The following is a 14,102-nucleotide window of genomic DNA, read 5'->3' on the forward strand; positions in this document are numbered from 1 at the left end:
TGAATTCAGCTTTTGTAAGACTTAGGAAGAAATGTACTAATTTGCTATTCCTGGTGTTTATTTGTATCATATTTCTAAGCACTCCTCTCCCAAAGAAATCATCTTTCGTCACATGATACACAAGGCTGTTACTGGCAATGGGGCATTGAAGGGTTGCTAGTAGATGGGAATGTTGATTCTAGCTCAGAGAAGGAGCTGGCCGAGAGAATCAATCATCCAAAGCAAATATATATTCGTGTGTTTTATATATTTATTTAAATTCCAAGTAATACATCTAGAACATGCATAATTAGCTGGAGCAACAAAGTTGCCTTTTAAGGAGGTATATTTACCCAAAGAAGTTGTGCATATTTCATAAAAAACAAACAGACCATGTAAAATAGAGTCTACGCTTGGTTAGATTTTTGATGTGTTTTCCCAGTAAAAAAGAATACATTCCTTAAATAATCATTTAGTTTGAAAATAAAGCATGTTTCATTAAGAAGTATCTGATACTTACTGTGCTTTTAATAATTCATTTATACAGTGTTCCAAGGAAACACTGATATCCTTGTTAACCTGTAAAAAAATTAGTAAATTTAAACCTGCTTGACCTTTAAGTCATCACAATACCTTTAAAAAGAAATTGCATGGGAAGGGAACTTAAATTAAATTATGAGACTAAGAATGTGGGAGGGATGGAGGAAGAAATGCAGAGATAAGGAGAGCAATCACTATGTGGTTTATGAGCACAGATTTCTTACCCTTGTACTTTAGAGCTAAAACAGACTGTGGAGACATCAATTCATCCATTTTTTTTTTAACATCTTTATTGGAGTATAATTGCTTTACAATGGTGTGTTAGTTTCTGCTTTATAACAAAGTGAATCAGCTATACATATACGCATATCCCCATCTCTCCTCCCTCTTGCGTCTCCCTCCCACCCTCCCTATCCCACCCCTCTAGGTGGTCACAAAGCACCGAGCTGATCTCCCTGTGCTATGCAGCTGCTTCCCACTAGCTATCTATTTTACATTTGGTAGTATATATAAGCCCATGGCACTCTCTCACTTCGTCCCAGCTTACACTTCCCCCTCCCCATGTCCTCAACTCCATTCTCTACGTCTGTGTCTTTATTCCTGTCCTGCCCCTAGGTTCTTCAGAACCCATTTTTTTTTCTTTCTTAGATTCCATGTATATGTGTTAGCATACAGTATTTGTTTTTAACTTCGTGACTTACTTCACTCTGTATGACAGACTCTAGGTCCATCCACCTCACTACAAATAACTCAATTTCATTTCTTTTTATGGCTGAGTAATATTCTATTGTATATATGTGCCACATCTTCTTTATCCATTCATCTGTCAGTGGACACTTAGGTTGCTTCCATGTCCTGGCTATTGTAAATAGTGCTGCAAAGAACATTGAGGTACCTGACTCTTTTTGAATTATGGCTTTCTCAGGGGCTATGCCCAGTAGTGGGATTGCTGGGTCGTATGGTAGTTCTATTTTTAGTTTTTTAAGGAACCTCCATACTGTTCTCCATAGTGGCTGTATCAGTTTACATTCCCACCAGCAGTGCAAGAGTGTTCCCTTTTCTCCACACCCTCTCTAGCATTTATTGTCTGTAGATTTTTTTGATGATGACTCTTCTGACTGGTGTGAGGTGATACCTCATTGTAGTTTTGTTTTGCATTTCTCTAATGATTAGTGATGTTGAGCATTCTTTCATGTGTTTGTTGGCAATCTGTATATCTTCTTTGGAGAAATGTCTGTTTAGGTCTTCTGCCCATTTTTGGATTGGGTTGTTTGTTTTTTGATATTGAGCTGCATGAGCTGCTTGGAATTTTGAAGATTAATCCTTTGTCAGTTGCTTCTTTTGCAAATATTTTCTCCCATTCTGAGGGTTGTCTTTTGGTCCTGTTTATAGTTTCCTTTGCTGTGCAAAAGCTTTTAAGTTTCATTAGGTCCCATTTGTTTATTTTTGTTTTTATTTCCATTCCTCTAGGAGGTGGGTCAAAAAGGATCTTGCTGTGATTTATGTCATAGAGTGTTCTGCCTATGTTTTCCTCTAAGAGTTTTATAGCGTCTGGCCTTACATTTAGATCTTTAATCCATTTTGAGTTTATTTTTGTGTATGGTGTTAGGAAGTGTTCTAATTTCATTCTTTTACATGTAGCTGTCCAGTCTTCCCAGCATCACTTATTGAAGAGGCTGTCTTTTCTGCATTGTATGTTCTTTCCTCCTTTATCAAAGATAAGGTGACCATATGTGTATGGGTTTATCTCTGGGCTTTCTATCCTGTTCCATTGATCTATATTTCTTTTTTTGTGCCAGTACCATACTGTCTTGATTACTGTACCTTTGAGTATAGTCTGAAGTCAGGGAGCCTGATTCCTCCAGCTTTGTTTTTCTTTCTCAAGATTGCTTTGGTTATTCAAGGTCTTTTATGTTTCCATACAAATTGTGAAATTTTTTGTTCTAGTTTGGTGAAAAATGCCATTGGTAGTTTGATAGGGATTGCACTGAATCTATAGATTGCTTTGGGTAGTATAGTCATTTTCACAATGTTGATTTTTTCAATCCAAGAACATGGTATATCTCTCCATCTGTTTCTGTCATCTTTAGTTTCTCTCATCAGTGTCTTATAGTTTTCTGCATACAAGTTTTTTCTCTCCTTAGGTGGGTTTATTCTTAGGTATTTTATTCTTTTTGTTGCAGTGGTAAATGGGAGTGTTTCCTTAATTTCTCTTTCAGATTTTTCCTTATTAGTGTATAGGAATTCAAGAGATTTCTGAGCATTCATTTTGTATCCTGCTACTTTGCCAAATTCATTGATTAGCTCTAGTAGTTTTCTGGTAGAGTCTTTAGAATTCTCTATGTATAGTACCATGTCATCTGCAAACAGTCACAGCTTTAAATCTTCTTTTCTGATTTGGATTCCTTTATTTCCTTTTTTACTCTGATTGCTGTGGCTAAAACTTACAAAACTATGTTGAGTAATAGTGGTGAGAGTGGGCAACCGTGTCTTGTACCTGTTCTTCGTGGAAATAGTTTCAGTTTTTCACCACTGAGAATGATGTTGGCTGTGGGTTTGTCATATATGGCCTTTATCATGTTTAGGTAAGTTCCCTCTGTGCCTACTTTCTGGAGGGTTTTTATCATAAATGGGTGTTGAATTTTGTCAAAAGCTTTTTCTGCATCTATTGACATGATCATATGGTTTTTCTCCTTCAATTTGTTAATATGGTGTATCACGTTGATTGATTTGCGTATATTGAAGAATCCTTGCATTCCTGGGATAAACCCCACTTGATCATGGTGTATGATCCTTTGAATGTGCTGCTGGATTCTGTTTGCTAGTATTTTGTTGAGGATTTTTGCTTCTGTGTTCTTCAGTTATATTGGCCTGTAGTTTGCTTTCTTTGTGACATCTTTGTCTGGTTTTGGTATCAGGGTGATGGTGGCCTCGTAGAATGAGTTTGGGAGTGTTCCTCCCTCTGCTATATTTTGGAAGAGTTTGAGAAGAATAGGTGTTAGCTGTTCTCTAAATGTTTGATAGAATTTACCTGTGAAGCCATCTGGTCCAGGGCTTTTGTTTGTTGGAAGATTTTTAATCCCAGTCTCAATTTCAGTGCTTGTGATTGGTCTGTTTATATTTTCTATTTCTTCCTGATTCAGAATTTTTTTCAAGTGTTCCGTCACAACTGTCACCCACCTATAATTAGTCCCTTCCCCCAACTCTGTTATTTCAGATAATTTACCAATTTGCCTTTATCCTGGGACTTCATTTCCAGAGCCGTCCACCCTCTAGCTCTGTCTGGACTCTGTCGCCAGCCTACTGCACAGCTCTTCCCCTGGAGGTTTCCCTCACTCTCTCTTAGGTTGGCACTTCTATTTTCTGGATCTCAGGTCTTTCTCTTTCTTGGTTCTCTCCCTCATTTTGCATCAAAACATTTTCAAGAAAGTTCCAAAGAGAACATGGGATAATTTTTCTGAGTGCCTGCATGTCTTAAGTTGACTGTAGTTTACCCTCAACACTCAGTTGATGAATTGGGCACAGACATAGACTGGAACTACTCTTCTCTCAGGATTTTGAAGGTATTCTCCGTTTTCTACTAGTGCAGCTGTTGAAAAGTCAGATTCTTGTTAGTCATATATGACCTGGTTTCTTTTAATTCATAGCAAATAGTTATTATGTTCTTTCTATGGTCCAGCACTGTTCTAAGTGCTCTGCCCTGTTTAATGCTCATCTCATCATCTCTATGAGAGAGGGATTGTTTTCCCTATTGTACAGGAAGGCACCTGAGGCATGGAGAGGTTAAGTAGCTTGGAGATGGGAGAAGGCTGTTGACTGGGCACTTTACTGTTGGAGGATCTGGGGTAGTTGGCCATTTCACGGGGAGCCGTCCAAGTTTGAACATCTAACCTCCTCTCTGGGGAGTTATACTCCCGCCTGCCTCTGTTCTTGGAACAAAATAAAGGTCTGAAAGAATCCCACTGTTAACTGTGCAGACTTCCAATTCATCCTCATCCTCTGCCAATACCTCGTAGTGTCTGGTATCCTTGAGACCTGAGTCATTCCCATTCAGTTTCTCTAGAATACATCCCTTTATTCTCCCACCTGGGCAGGACAGTTGAAAGAATGATGAGAGATTGCAGACATTTGCTTACTCCATTCACAGACTTTTATTTTTTTTATAGTCAAAACTTTTATATTTAGAATTAGCCAGCTGGACACAGTTTGAATGATCCCAGTTTTGTTGGCAACATCCAAAGCCTCATAGTCAGGAGCCAGTCAAACATATGCCTTCTTCTCTCGGTCAGGCCTGATCAGGGTGTTGACCTTAGCCACGTCAGCGTCATAGAGCTTCTTCACAGCCTGTTTAATTTGGTGCTTGTTGGCCTTGACATCCACAGTGAACCCCAGCGTGTTATTGTCTTCTGTTTTCTTTATGGCTGACTCAGTGGTGAGGGGCAACTTGGTGATGGTGTAGTGGTCAAGCTTGTTTCTCCTAGGGGCGCTCTTCTGAGGATATGTGGGCTGCTTCCTGAGCCACAGTGTTTTGGGCCATCAGAAGGCGGATGACATCCAGATCTTTTTTTGTTGCTGTGGATGCCTTTCAACACTGCTTTCTTGGCCTTCAAAGCCTTTGTTTTGGCTTCAGCTTTGGGAGGTCAGGGGTTTCCTTCTTCCCCTGCGGCGCCATCTTCGTGAAAAGTCATTCACAGACTTTAAAATAATCCTTTGGTGTTAGCCTCAGCACTACTTGGTCCTTACAAGTCCAAGCTTGTCATGGATTCTACAGGGCATACTTACTGCCTTCCTTTCTCAGGCATCCCCCTGGGTAGGTATTTAAGTAGTAGCCCGGGCAGCCCTGGTCAGTGAGTTGCCACTGCCCCAGCTGCTTGCACTTTGTATTACGAAACACAAATGTACAGGAAATGATAGGAAATAAGATAACCATGTAATTACCACCCAGCTTTATCAACCGTTAGCAAATTATTTAAGCAACTATTTCAAAATGCTCGATAAAAATACATCATACCTATGGTTGGTGCCTCCTAGATATCCCTTCCTGGTCTTATTTCATTCTCTTCCTAGCAGTTATTAGCATTCTAAATTGGTATGTATCGTTGCCATGCATATTTTTATACTATTGCTACAGATGTGTGTATCTATAAATAACGTATTGTTTTTAATATTTATAAACCTTATTAGAATCATTTATTTATACTGCTTTTTTCATTCAGCCTTACGCTTTTGAGACATACTCATATTAATTCATGGAGCTCTTTTTCATTCATTTTATTTATTTACTTTTCAAATATTTATTTATTTGGTTGTACCAGGTGTTAGTTGCAGCAGGCAGGCTCCTTAGTGGTGGCTTGCCAGCTCCTTAGTTGCAGCTCCAGGGCTCCTTAGTTGGAGCTTGCCAGCTCCTTAGTTGTGGCATGAGAACTCTTAGTTGCGGCATGCATGTGGGATCCAGTTCCATGACCAGGGGTCTAACCTGTGCCCCCTGCATTGGGAGCGCAGAGTCTTATCCACTATGCCACCAGGGAAGTCCCTCTTTTTCATTCATTTTAGCTTCTATATAAGTGTTCACTTGTATGACCTAAGAGTTAACTTAGCCCTTCTTGTTTCAATAGACATTTCAGTTTATTTCCAATTTTCGGCTTTTACAACAGTGATGCAGTGAATATCCTTGCACATCTCTCTTATGCATGCATACAGTACACCAAGATATTGGTCTTCCTGGTCCTTGGGTAGCCACATGGGACCTGGACCCAGCAGAGCCCCTTAGGCTAGCCTCCTTTAGCCTACATAGTTTTATCCTTTTAGGGTTGCAAGGGGGAAAAAAATCATTGTTTCTAGTGGAATTGCTGAACTAAGGAGCTGCACATCTTCACACTTAACACGCAGTGCCACATTGCTCTCCAAAGTATTAATAATTGTGCATGTTGCCAATGTGGAGTTCTTTTTTACCAAGACAATGTACTTCACTGATGGATGAGAACTTGGGCTTTAGTGTTAGACTAAACTTGAGTGGATGAGTTTGAGCCTGACTCCCTATGAGCTGCGTGATCTTGGGCAGACTTCTTATACTCTATAAATGCCTTTGTTTCCTCATACCTCAAAGAGGGATAGTAAAAATCGATAGCATTTTACAGAGATGTTTTGAAAATTAAATCAGTTCATACACGTTAACCTCTTTGAATACCGCATGGCCCCGTAAAGGGCCATTTCAAAAACAATGTTCACTATTATTGTTGTTTAAAAGGTGATTTCTGTCAGTCAGATGGATATGAAATGGAGTTTAGTGTGGTTTTAATTTACATCCCCATATTATTAGTGAGGTTGGGCATCTTTTCATATGTTTATTAGAGCTTTAGGTTTCCTCTTCTATTCTGTTGAATTGTTTCTTTTTCTAATGAACTGTAGGAGTTCTCTGGATATTCTCTTAGTATTTGAATACTAATTTTTTTGTCAGTTATGTGTAGTGAAGAGATTTTTTTCCAAGCCTGGGGCATGATTTTTAACTTTTATTTATGGTATTTATTGAACCACAGGAATCTTTAATGTAAGTTATAAACAGTTCCTTTAATATGTTGTGCATTTTATTTATGAAATCATTCCCTACATCAAGGTCTTAAAGACCTTCTCTTACATTTTCTTATAAAACTTGTTGAGTATTGCTTTTTTTTGGGTAAGGTATGCCTAGGCAGATATTGTTTTTATTTTTTAATAAATTTATTTATATCTATTTTTGGCTGCGGTGAGTCTTCATTGCTGCACGCGGGCTTTCTCTAGTTGCGGCGAGAGGGGGCTACTCTTCGTTCCATTGCGCGGGCTTCTCATTATGGTGGCTTCTCTTACTGCAGAGCCCGGGCTTTAGGTGCGCCGACTCAGTAGTTGTGGCTTGTGGGCTCTAGAGTGCAGGCTCAGTAGTTGTGGTGCATGGGCTTAGTTGCTCCACGGCATGTGGGATCTTCCCAGACCAGGGCTCGAACCCATGTCCCCTGCATTAGCAGGTGGATTCTTAACCACTGTGCCACAAGGGAAGTCCAAGTATTGCTTTTTATATTTGTCTTTACCTGGAATTTATTTGGGAGTATGAGGTAAGGATGCCATTTTAGTTCTATTTTGTGTTTATGGACCATATGGTCTCTGTCCCAACTACATAATTCTGTCATTGTAGTACTAAAACAGGTTTCTTACCCTCTCTGACTCACCTTCTCCAAGTGAACATTAGAGATGATAACAGTACCTACTTAATAATAAGGTTGTGAGGATTAAATAATAGACTAAATACACAATAAATAAGCAAATGGGTAGGGTTGTGTTCCAACAAAATTTTATTTACAAAAAACAGGCAGCAGGTTGAATTTGGCCCATGGGCTATAGTTTGCCAACCCCCGTTCTAGACAAATCTCCCATTCAGTGTAAATGTTATACCACGAATTAGTAAATTATATATCACATATGTATGATGTATGTTATATAAATTTATATAAATATACTCATATTATTAATATATAAATACATAATGTTATAAAAAATATACAATATAGATTTATTTGTTTGTATTTCCTGCCAATCCCAGAGAAAATAGCTACCCTCATTCTCTTTAAAAATTTTGTTTCCTCCAGCACATATTACTCACACAATCAAAAAATTTCTTTATTGAACCTTGATATACTCCAGTAATACAGAGTTTACTACATAATTCGTTACATATATAGACAGCCCAAATTGTTGGGTTTTTTTTAAGTTGTTTTGGTAACTTTTGGTAACTTTTACCCTTTACCCTAAAACTCTACCCTATAACACTGTGTGTTATAAGCCAGTGTCTCCTGACACAATAACCTTCTTAAGTTTACATCTCCTGCCCTCCTTGCCCAGGACAAACAGTTCTTGTTCTCATAGGAGTCTCTTATATGAATGACCTTGTCTCCTGCTGATTTTTATGCCCTCAATCAGATATCAAGGGTCTACTTTGTGAGCTAGTCACTCTGCTAGGTGCTGGGAGCACAGGGGTGAACAAGTTCCTAACACACTGCCGAGTTGTGGCCTGACCCGTCCAGGGTCCGGTGTGGGTGGCTCTCTCTTGGTCTGTACACTATGCTTTTGTTAATGTAACTTGAGACTGTGCCGCCTCTTTACGTTTCTCTTCATCTTCCTAAACTGAGGCTCTTATTAATTATCTCAAAGTAAGTGTGGCAGATATGAGGCCCGTTTTGGTTTTGTTCTCCTCAAATGAGGAAATTGAGGGTTAATGGTAAGAAGCTTGCCCAGAGTCATATAGCTGATAAATGGCCAAAGTGGAAATCAAAACTAGATCTTATGACTTCCAAATCCAGGATTATTTCTAACATTCCATGCTTCCTCCACATGCAAAACAGATTGTCATGAAGAACAGGACAATATGATTCCAAAACAGTCTTTGCCATGAAACACTAAGGAAGAATCAGCCTCATACAAAAGAAAACAGGACTTAAAGTACAACCTCTCTCTCTGACTGATGTCCAAAGACATGTGAAGTTCCCTCGTTTGGATTAAGTATACGGCTCTCAGCTTGGACAAGCCACCATCCTTCCTGGTAAAGGTGTCAGAGCTAAACCACAGCACAGAAGTTTGGAACCCAAGGCAGACACCTCACCTTCATGGCCTACTTGTCAGAGTAGTAAAAGGTCACAGACCCTGGGCTCGGCTAGACCTAGGCGGGCTTCCTCCTTTACGTACCAGTGTTCTCACTACCACGCAGATGTCTGTTGAAAGTGTATTGTGTGCCAGGCACTGAATTACTCAGTCTATTATTTAATCCTCACAACATGCTCATGAGAGTAGATGCCATTATCATCTCTAATGTTCATTTAGAGACATAAAGAGGTTAAGTAACTTGCCTATAGTTAGCCAGCAGGTATAGAAGTATGTTCTTAACTAGTATCCTGTACTTGCCAACTTGTCCCAAACCAGTGAATATTAACCTCTCTAATCCCAAATCCCTTTTAATACTTCAGGTGTTTGAAAACTAGAGAATCCTCTTACTCTAAATGGATGAAAGAAAAAAATCATTTATCTGATCCCAAAATTCAAAGCATTACAAAGGTCTTAATATCCCTGATATCCTAGAAAATACTTATATCACCTTAGTGTTTAAATAGACCTTTGAAATATTTTGACCCTACCTATCTATAAATATATCTGTATCTGTATCAACAAGTCATTCCTCAGTGCCCTTACCTTCTGGTGACTGTTCTTACCATTGAAACGAAGTTTTCGTTGCTTTGACAAGCCACCAATGGCCTTATAATTAGTAAGTAAATGGTCGGTTCTCCATCTTTATTTTATTTGATTGTACCTGCAATAGAAGAATGTTATTCCTTATTTTTATTTCCTTCTTCGTATGTCTTCTTCCTTCTTCACAGATTTATCATATAGGAAGAAGTTGAAACAACAGTGGTTTGGCAAAATGTACAATACTACTAAATGTAAGGAACATGGTGGTTTGGGGAAGGCTAGAAGAAAATGAGAAGATATATGTGACAAGTTGAAGAAAAACTTTATTAATTGCAGCAATACATAGTATTTTTCTTGTGAAAAGAAAATGTTACTGTCAATTAACTCTTTCTTCTTTTCCAGTGAGGTTCTTGACTTAGACGCATCCTCTTCCCTTCAGAGAGCAGTGGCTTAGGCTTATGGCCGTGTTTACTGGGCTAGGACTGTCCAGGTGACAGGAGTAATCTTTGGTGCTCTCTTCTAGGTGTTTACCTTGCTGTGGATTGCTGACTGGATGGTCCATCATTTCTGGAGGAAAGGAAAGGACCCGGATAGCTTCTCCATCCCCTATCTGACGGCACTGGGTGATCTGCTCGGGACAGCCTTGTTAGCCTTAAGTTTTCATTTTCTTTGGCTTATTGGAGATCGAGATGGAGATGTTGGAGACTAATAAATCCTACAAACCGCTCTCAAGTTACCAAGAAGGAAAACACAAAGACAACCACTTATAGCTCTTTTTCAAAACTTTTATTTCAGTAGTTTGACTTCTGTGAGGGTAATCTTCAGTTGGCCCTGATTCCATTAAATGGCCTTAACATTTTATTTTTAAAGAATTTGTGCTGAAACCAGAATGAACAGTATTTGTGCTGCTTTTCATAGAATAAATGATAATTTGACATAGACATAGACTCAAACTCTGAAATAATTAGGAAAGAATATAGGATGTTTACAATGAATAATTTTAAAACCACAGACATAGCAGAAATGTAATGTATTACTGTTTAACTCATAATGCCACGTTAAAGGAAACAGAGTTCTGGTTTAGCCTTTCTTGTCTCACAGATGTGTTGTACTGCAAAGCAGACTTTAAAATGAAAGGGGCCCAACCAAGTTTGTAATAGTTCTAACTATGCCCACCTCTCTGCCAGCTGAGGATCCATTTACCAATTACTTTGCTCCTACCCTAACCTCAATATGTTCTGCTGAGTATGAGATAAACTCACTTTTACCTGTTTGTATGAATTTCCCTGTGCTGATGCTAATTTAATTTCAACTCTGCAAGTTCTCGGCAGGCTACCCTTTAAACACAGAATGGCCTTTAATGAAAGCAATGGGTCTTTTTTTTTTTTTTTTTTTTTTTTTGGCCATGCCATGTGGCATGCTAGCTCTTAGTTGCCTGACCAAGGATCGAACCCATGCTCAGAGTGCTAACCACTGGACCGCCAGGGACGTCCCATCAGTGGGTCATTTTTGATCATTGATTTGTTGAAAGAATGTTGATCTTTTTCTGAAGACTTAATAGTCCAAAATAAGATAACCTGAGCTGTGTTTGTAGAAACAAGATGGTGTGAGAAATCGTGCATGCTTGTGTGTGTGGGTGTGTGTGTGTGTGTGTGGTGTGAGAAAGAGAGAGACAGAAGCTTTTGATGGAGAGCTAAATCTTTGCTAAAAATTGTTGATAGCAAAGATCATAGTGGGATATTAGCATTCTGTGGTTATTCTTTAGCGCATTTTATTGGTATGCTTTTGTCATGTGGTGCAAAAATTTTGCTACTGGCCAGAATTTAATATTTGTTACCTACCTTATAATTGATACTTTCTTTTCATTAAAAAAAACTGTACCATTTAATATAACCAAGCTATCATAAGATTTAGAATGAGCAAATGATTCATTCGCTCCTCTTAAGAACTCTGTTGAAACTGGTAGGCTTACCATTTTAAAGGAGAAATCGGTGGGGTTACTTTGGTTATTTTTCATGCCTGTGCACATCATCTGTTTGCACAGGCTGATTTCTACGTGGGAGACTATCAGGTACACTGCTATGTTTCTCAAATATTTTTCTAAAACTCTGATTGTATTCTGAACACTTGACCAACACCTTAGTCATTCAATAGGTAAGCATTTTTATATTACATATAGTTCATTTTTAAAAAAATGCAGTGGAATCTCTCAAGACTGTCAGATATTTAATAATTTAACTGATAAAGGGAAGAAGAAATGCACATCGACTGATCGTGTGGTTTAAGTTGTCAATTAGTGTTAACATTATATAAGTAGTAGGTTGTTTATAAATATATTGGGGGAAGTGTTCCTATTAAGCTCTTTAAAATAAGGGGACTGTGGTTTAGAGTTATATATTTTTGCTTATTTTGAAACTTTATTCCACTCTTCTGCCTTATAATGAAGCTGCTGAGGCAGAGAACTGAACTAATTATAGAATTTCTCCTTTGGAGAGTTATATTGTCACATAGTGAACATTCTTATAAAAGAAAGAATGATTAAGTTGATGAATATTTAGCTGCAAGATTTTTTATTTTTAAAATATCCATGAATAATTTCTTCGATTTTATTGTAAAGCATTTGTAAATTACTTATTTACATTTGGGCTATATGATTCAGAAGGATTTATGTTTCCCAGTGATTTATATTTTCATTTTTTTAACCTAAAGAAGTGCACAGCAAACCACATTTTTAAAGCATTCACCAACAACTTTAGTGCATTACATATTCCAAAACACATTCAAATACATGTATTATTTAGTACTCACACAGTACATGTGAAATAGGTCAGGTAGATATTCCTATCTCTATTTTACAGCAGAAGAAACTGAAAATCAGAGAAGGTACATTTTTAATGTTGCACAACTACAGAGTACCCACATTGTGATTAAGTACAGGTCTCCAGTCTCCTAAGCCAGTGCTATTTCTGTGACCCTCCAAATGTACCAAGAGTACCTAACTCATTAACTGAGAGGAAATCAACTAGGGGAACAGGATCTTCTAAAGTAGAATAGAGTATTGCTACATCTCTCCAATTTCAGACAGGGAAATCTTCATTTAATATATCTTGATGGTAAGTATAGCCAACTCTAAATTATTCATGTTCCTAAGACCAAGGAAATCAAAGATAAATGAATACTTTGGAAGAAAGAACAATGCCTTATTTCATAGAATATTTAATTGCCGCCACCCTTCCCAGATCTAGCCATTTTCCATGAGATGCTAATAGATAACTAGGATGACTGATACGCGTTCTGTGCCCTCTCTGTTTTGCTACCCAATCTTGGTTACAGCAACAAAATGTCTAAAAGACATGTAATGGGAAAAAAAATAAAGACATGGAAAAATCAGTCACCAATCAGCTGAATTAATTTATAAAAGAGGTTTAAATTCCTTTTAAAAAATTTTACCGGTTTTTTGAAAGCCTTCACATAAGTATGGAACCAATAAGATAACTTTGCCTACCCACAAAAATCATTTATTATCAGTCTTACATACAGCGAATTCACAATATTTATTTTTATACAACATAAGTTTGCTTTCTGAACTTCTTCCCTTCACGAATTAATCAGGCACTTTATTTAAATACAGATAGTCTTTTCAAAGACATTTTTTATTTTTCCCTACAATCATTTTTTTCTTTAAGAAATAAAGTTTCTTAGAACCTAATACAATAGAAACTGATGGTAATGTATCTTCTGGGAGACATCAAAAATTCCACGACGTAGACTATCAATGATGTAGCCAAGTGAAGTACATTTTGAAGGGCCTTTCGGTAATTGGGCTTCCTTGCCTTATAATATAGCTCTAGTATAGTATACCCATTTATAAAAGGCATCTGCCATCTTTGAATTGTTGTAAACCAAATAATAAAATTTAAGATGTATTTACCCAGCCTTGTTGTACTTACTTCTTGATAAACCAGATGAACACTGAGCCTGTGTGGAACTCAGAAGAGACTGGGTGGTCCGTGTATATACGTTGTGTTTATGAGCATAATAAATTGGGCTTTGACCATACCTAGAGCTCCACTCCATTGCTTTACCACTTTTTCACTGTTAGGTTCTCTCCTCATTATTCAGCTTAGGTTCCTTGGCCCATCAACCAATACATCCTCAACTGCCTCCTTCATACTTACTGGACAGCTCTGGTTAAATACAGCTCTCTGCCTATCCTTTGCCTGCATTTGAACAGCTGAATATGGTTCATGAAGAACCCATGACTGCTAGGACAGATCTTTACATTCATAACCTCAGACATCAAGTTAACCCTCAGCTGCCCAGCAGCCTCCTCTATTTCTCTAATCACTTCACTCTCTGGGAGATCAGGCTTTTGT

General features: G+C 38.0%; 1 protein-coding gene across 1 annotated transcript in view; it reads left to right on the plus strand.

The window, feature by feature from the left end:
- Window positions 1–13,618, plus strand: part of SLC41A2 (solute carrier family 41 member 2) — a 98,184-nt gene extending 84,566 nt beyond the window's left edge. The window contains exon 10 of the mRNA XM_024732216.1: window positions 10,250–13,618. Coding sequence (XP_024587984.1) covers window positions 10,250–10,435 — 186 coding nt within the window. The 3' untranslated portion in view covers window positions 10,436–13,618. The remainder of the gene's footprint in view (window positions 1–10,249) is intronic.
- Window positions 13,619–14,102: the final 484 nt, after the last annotated feature.

The sequence above is a fragment of the Neophocaena asiaeorientalis genome, unplaced genomic scaffold (assembly GCF_003031525.2).
Source record: "Neophocaena asiaeorientalis asiaeorientalis breed wild unplaced genomic scaffold, Neophocaena_asiaeorientalis_V1.1 scaffold418, whole genome shotgun sequence".
Lineage (NCBI taxonomy): Eukaryota > Metazoa > Chordata > Mammalia > Artiodactyla > Phocoenidae > Neophocaena > Neophocaena asiaeorientalis.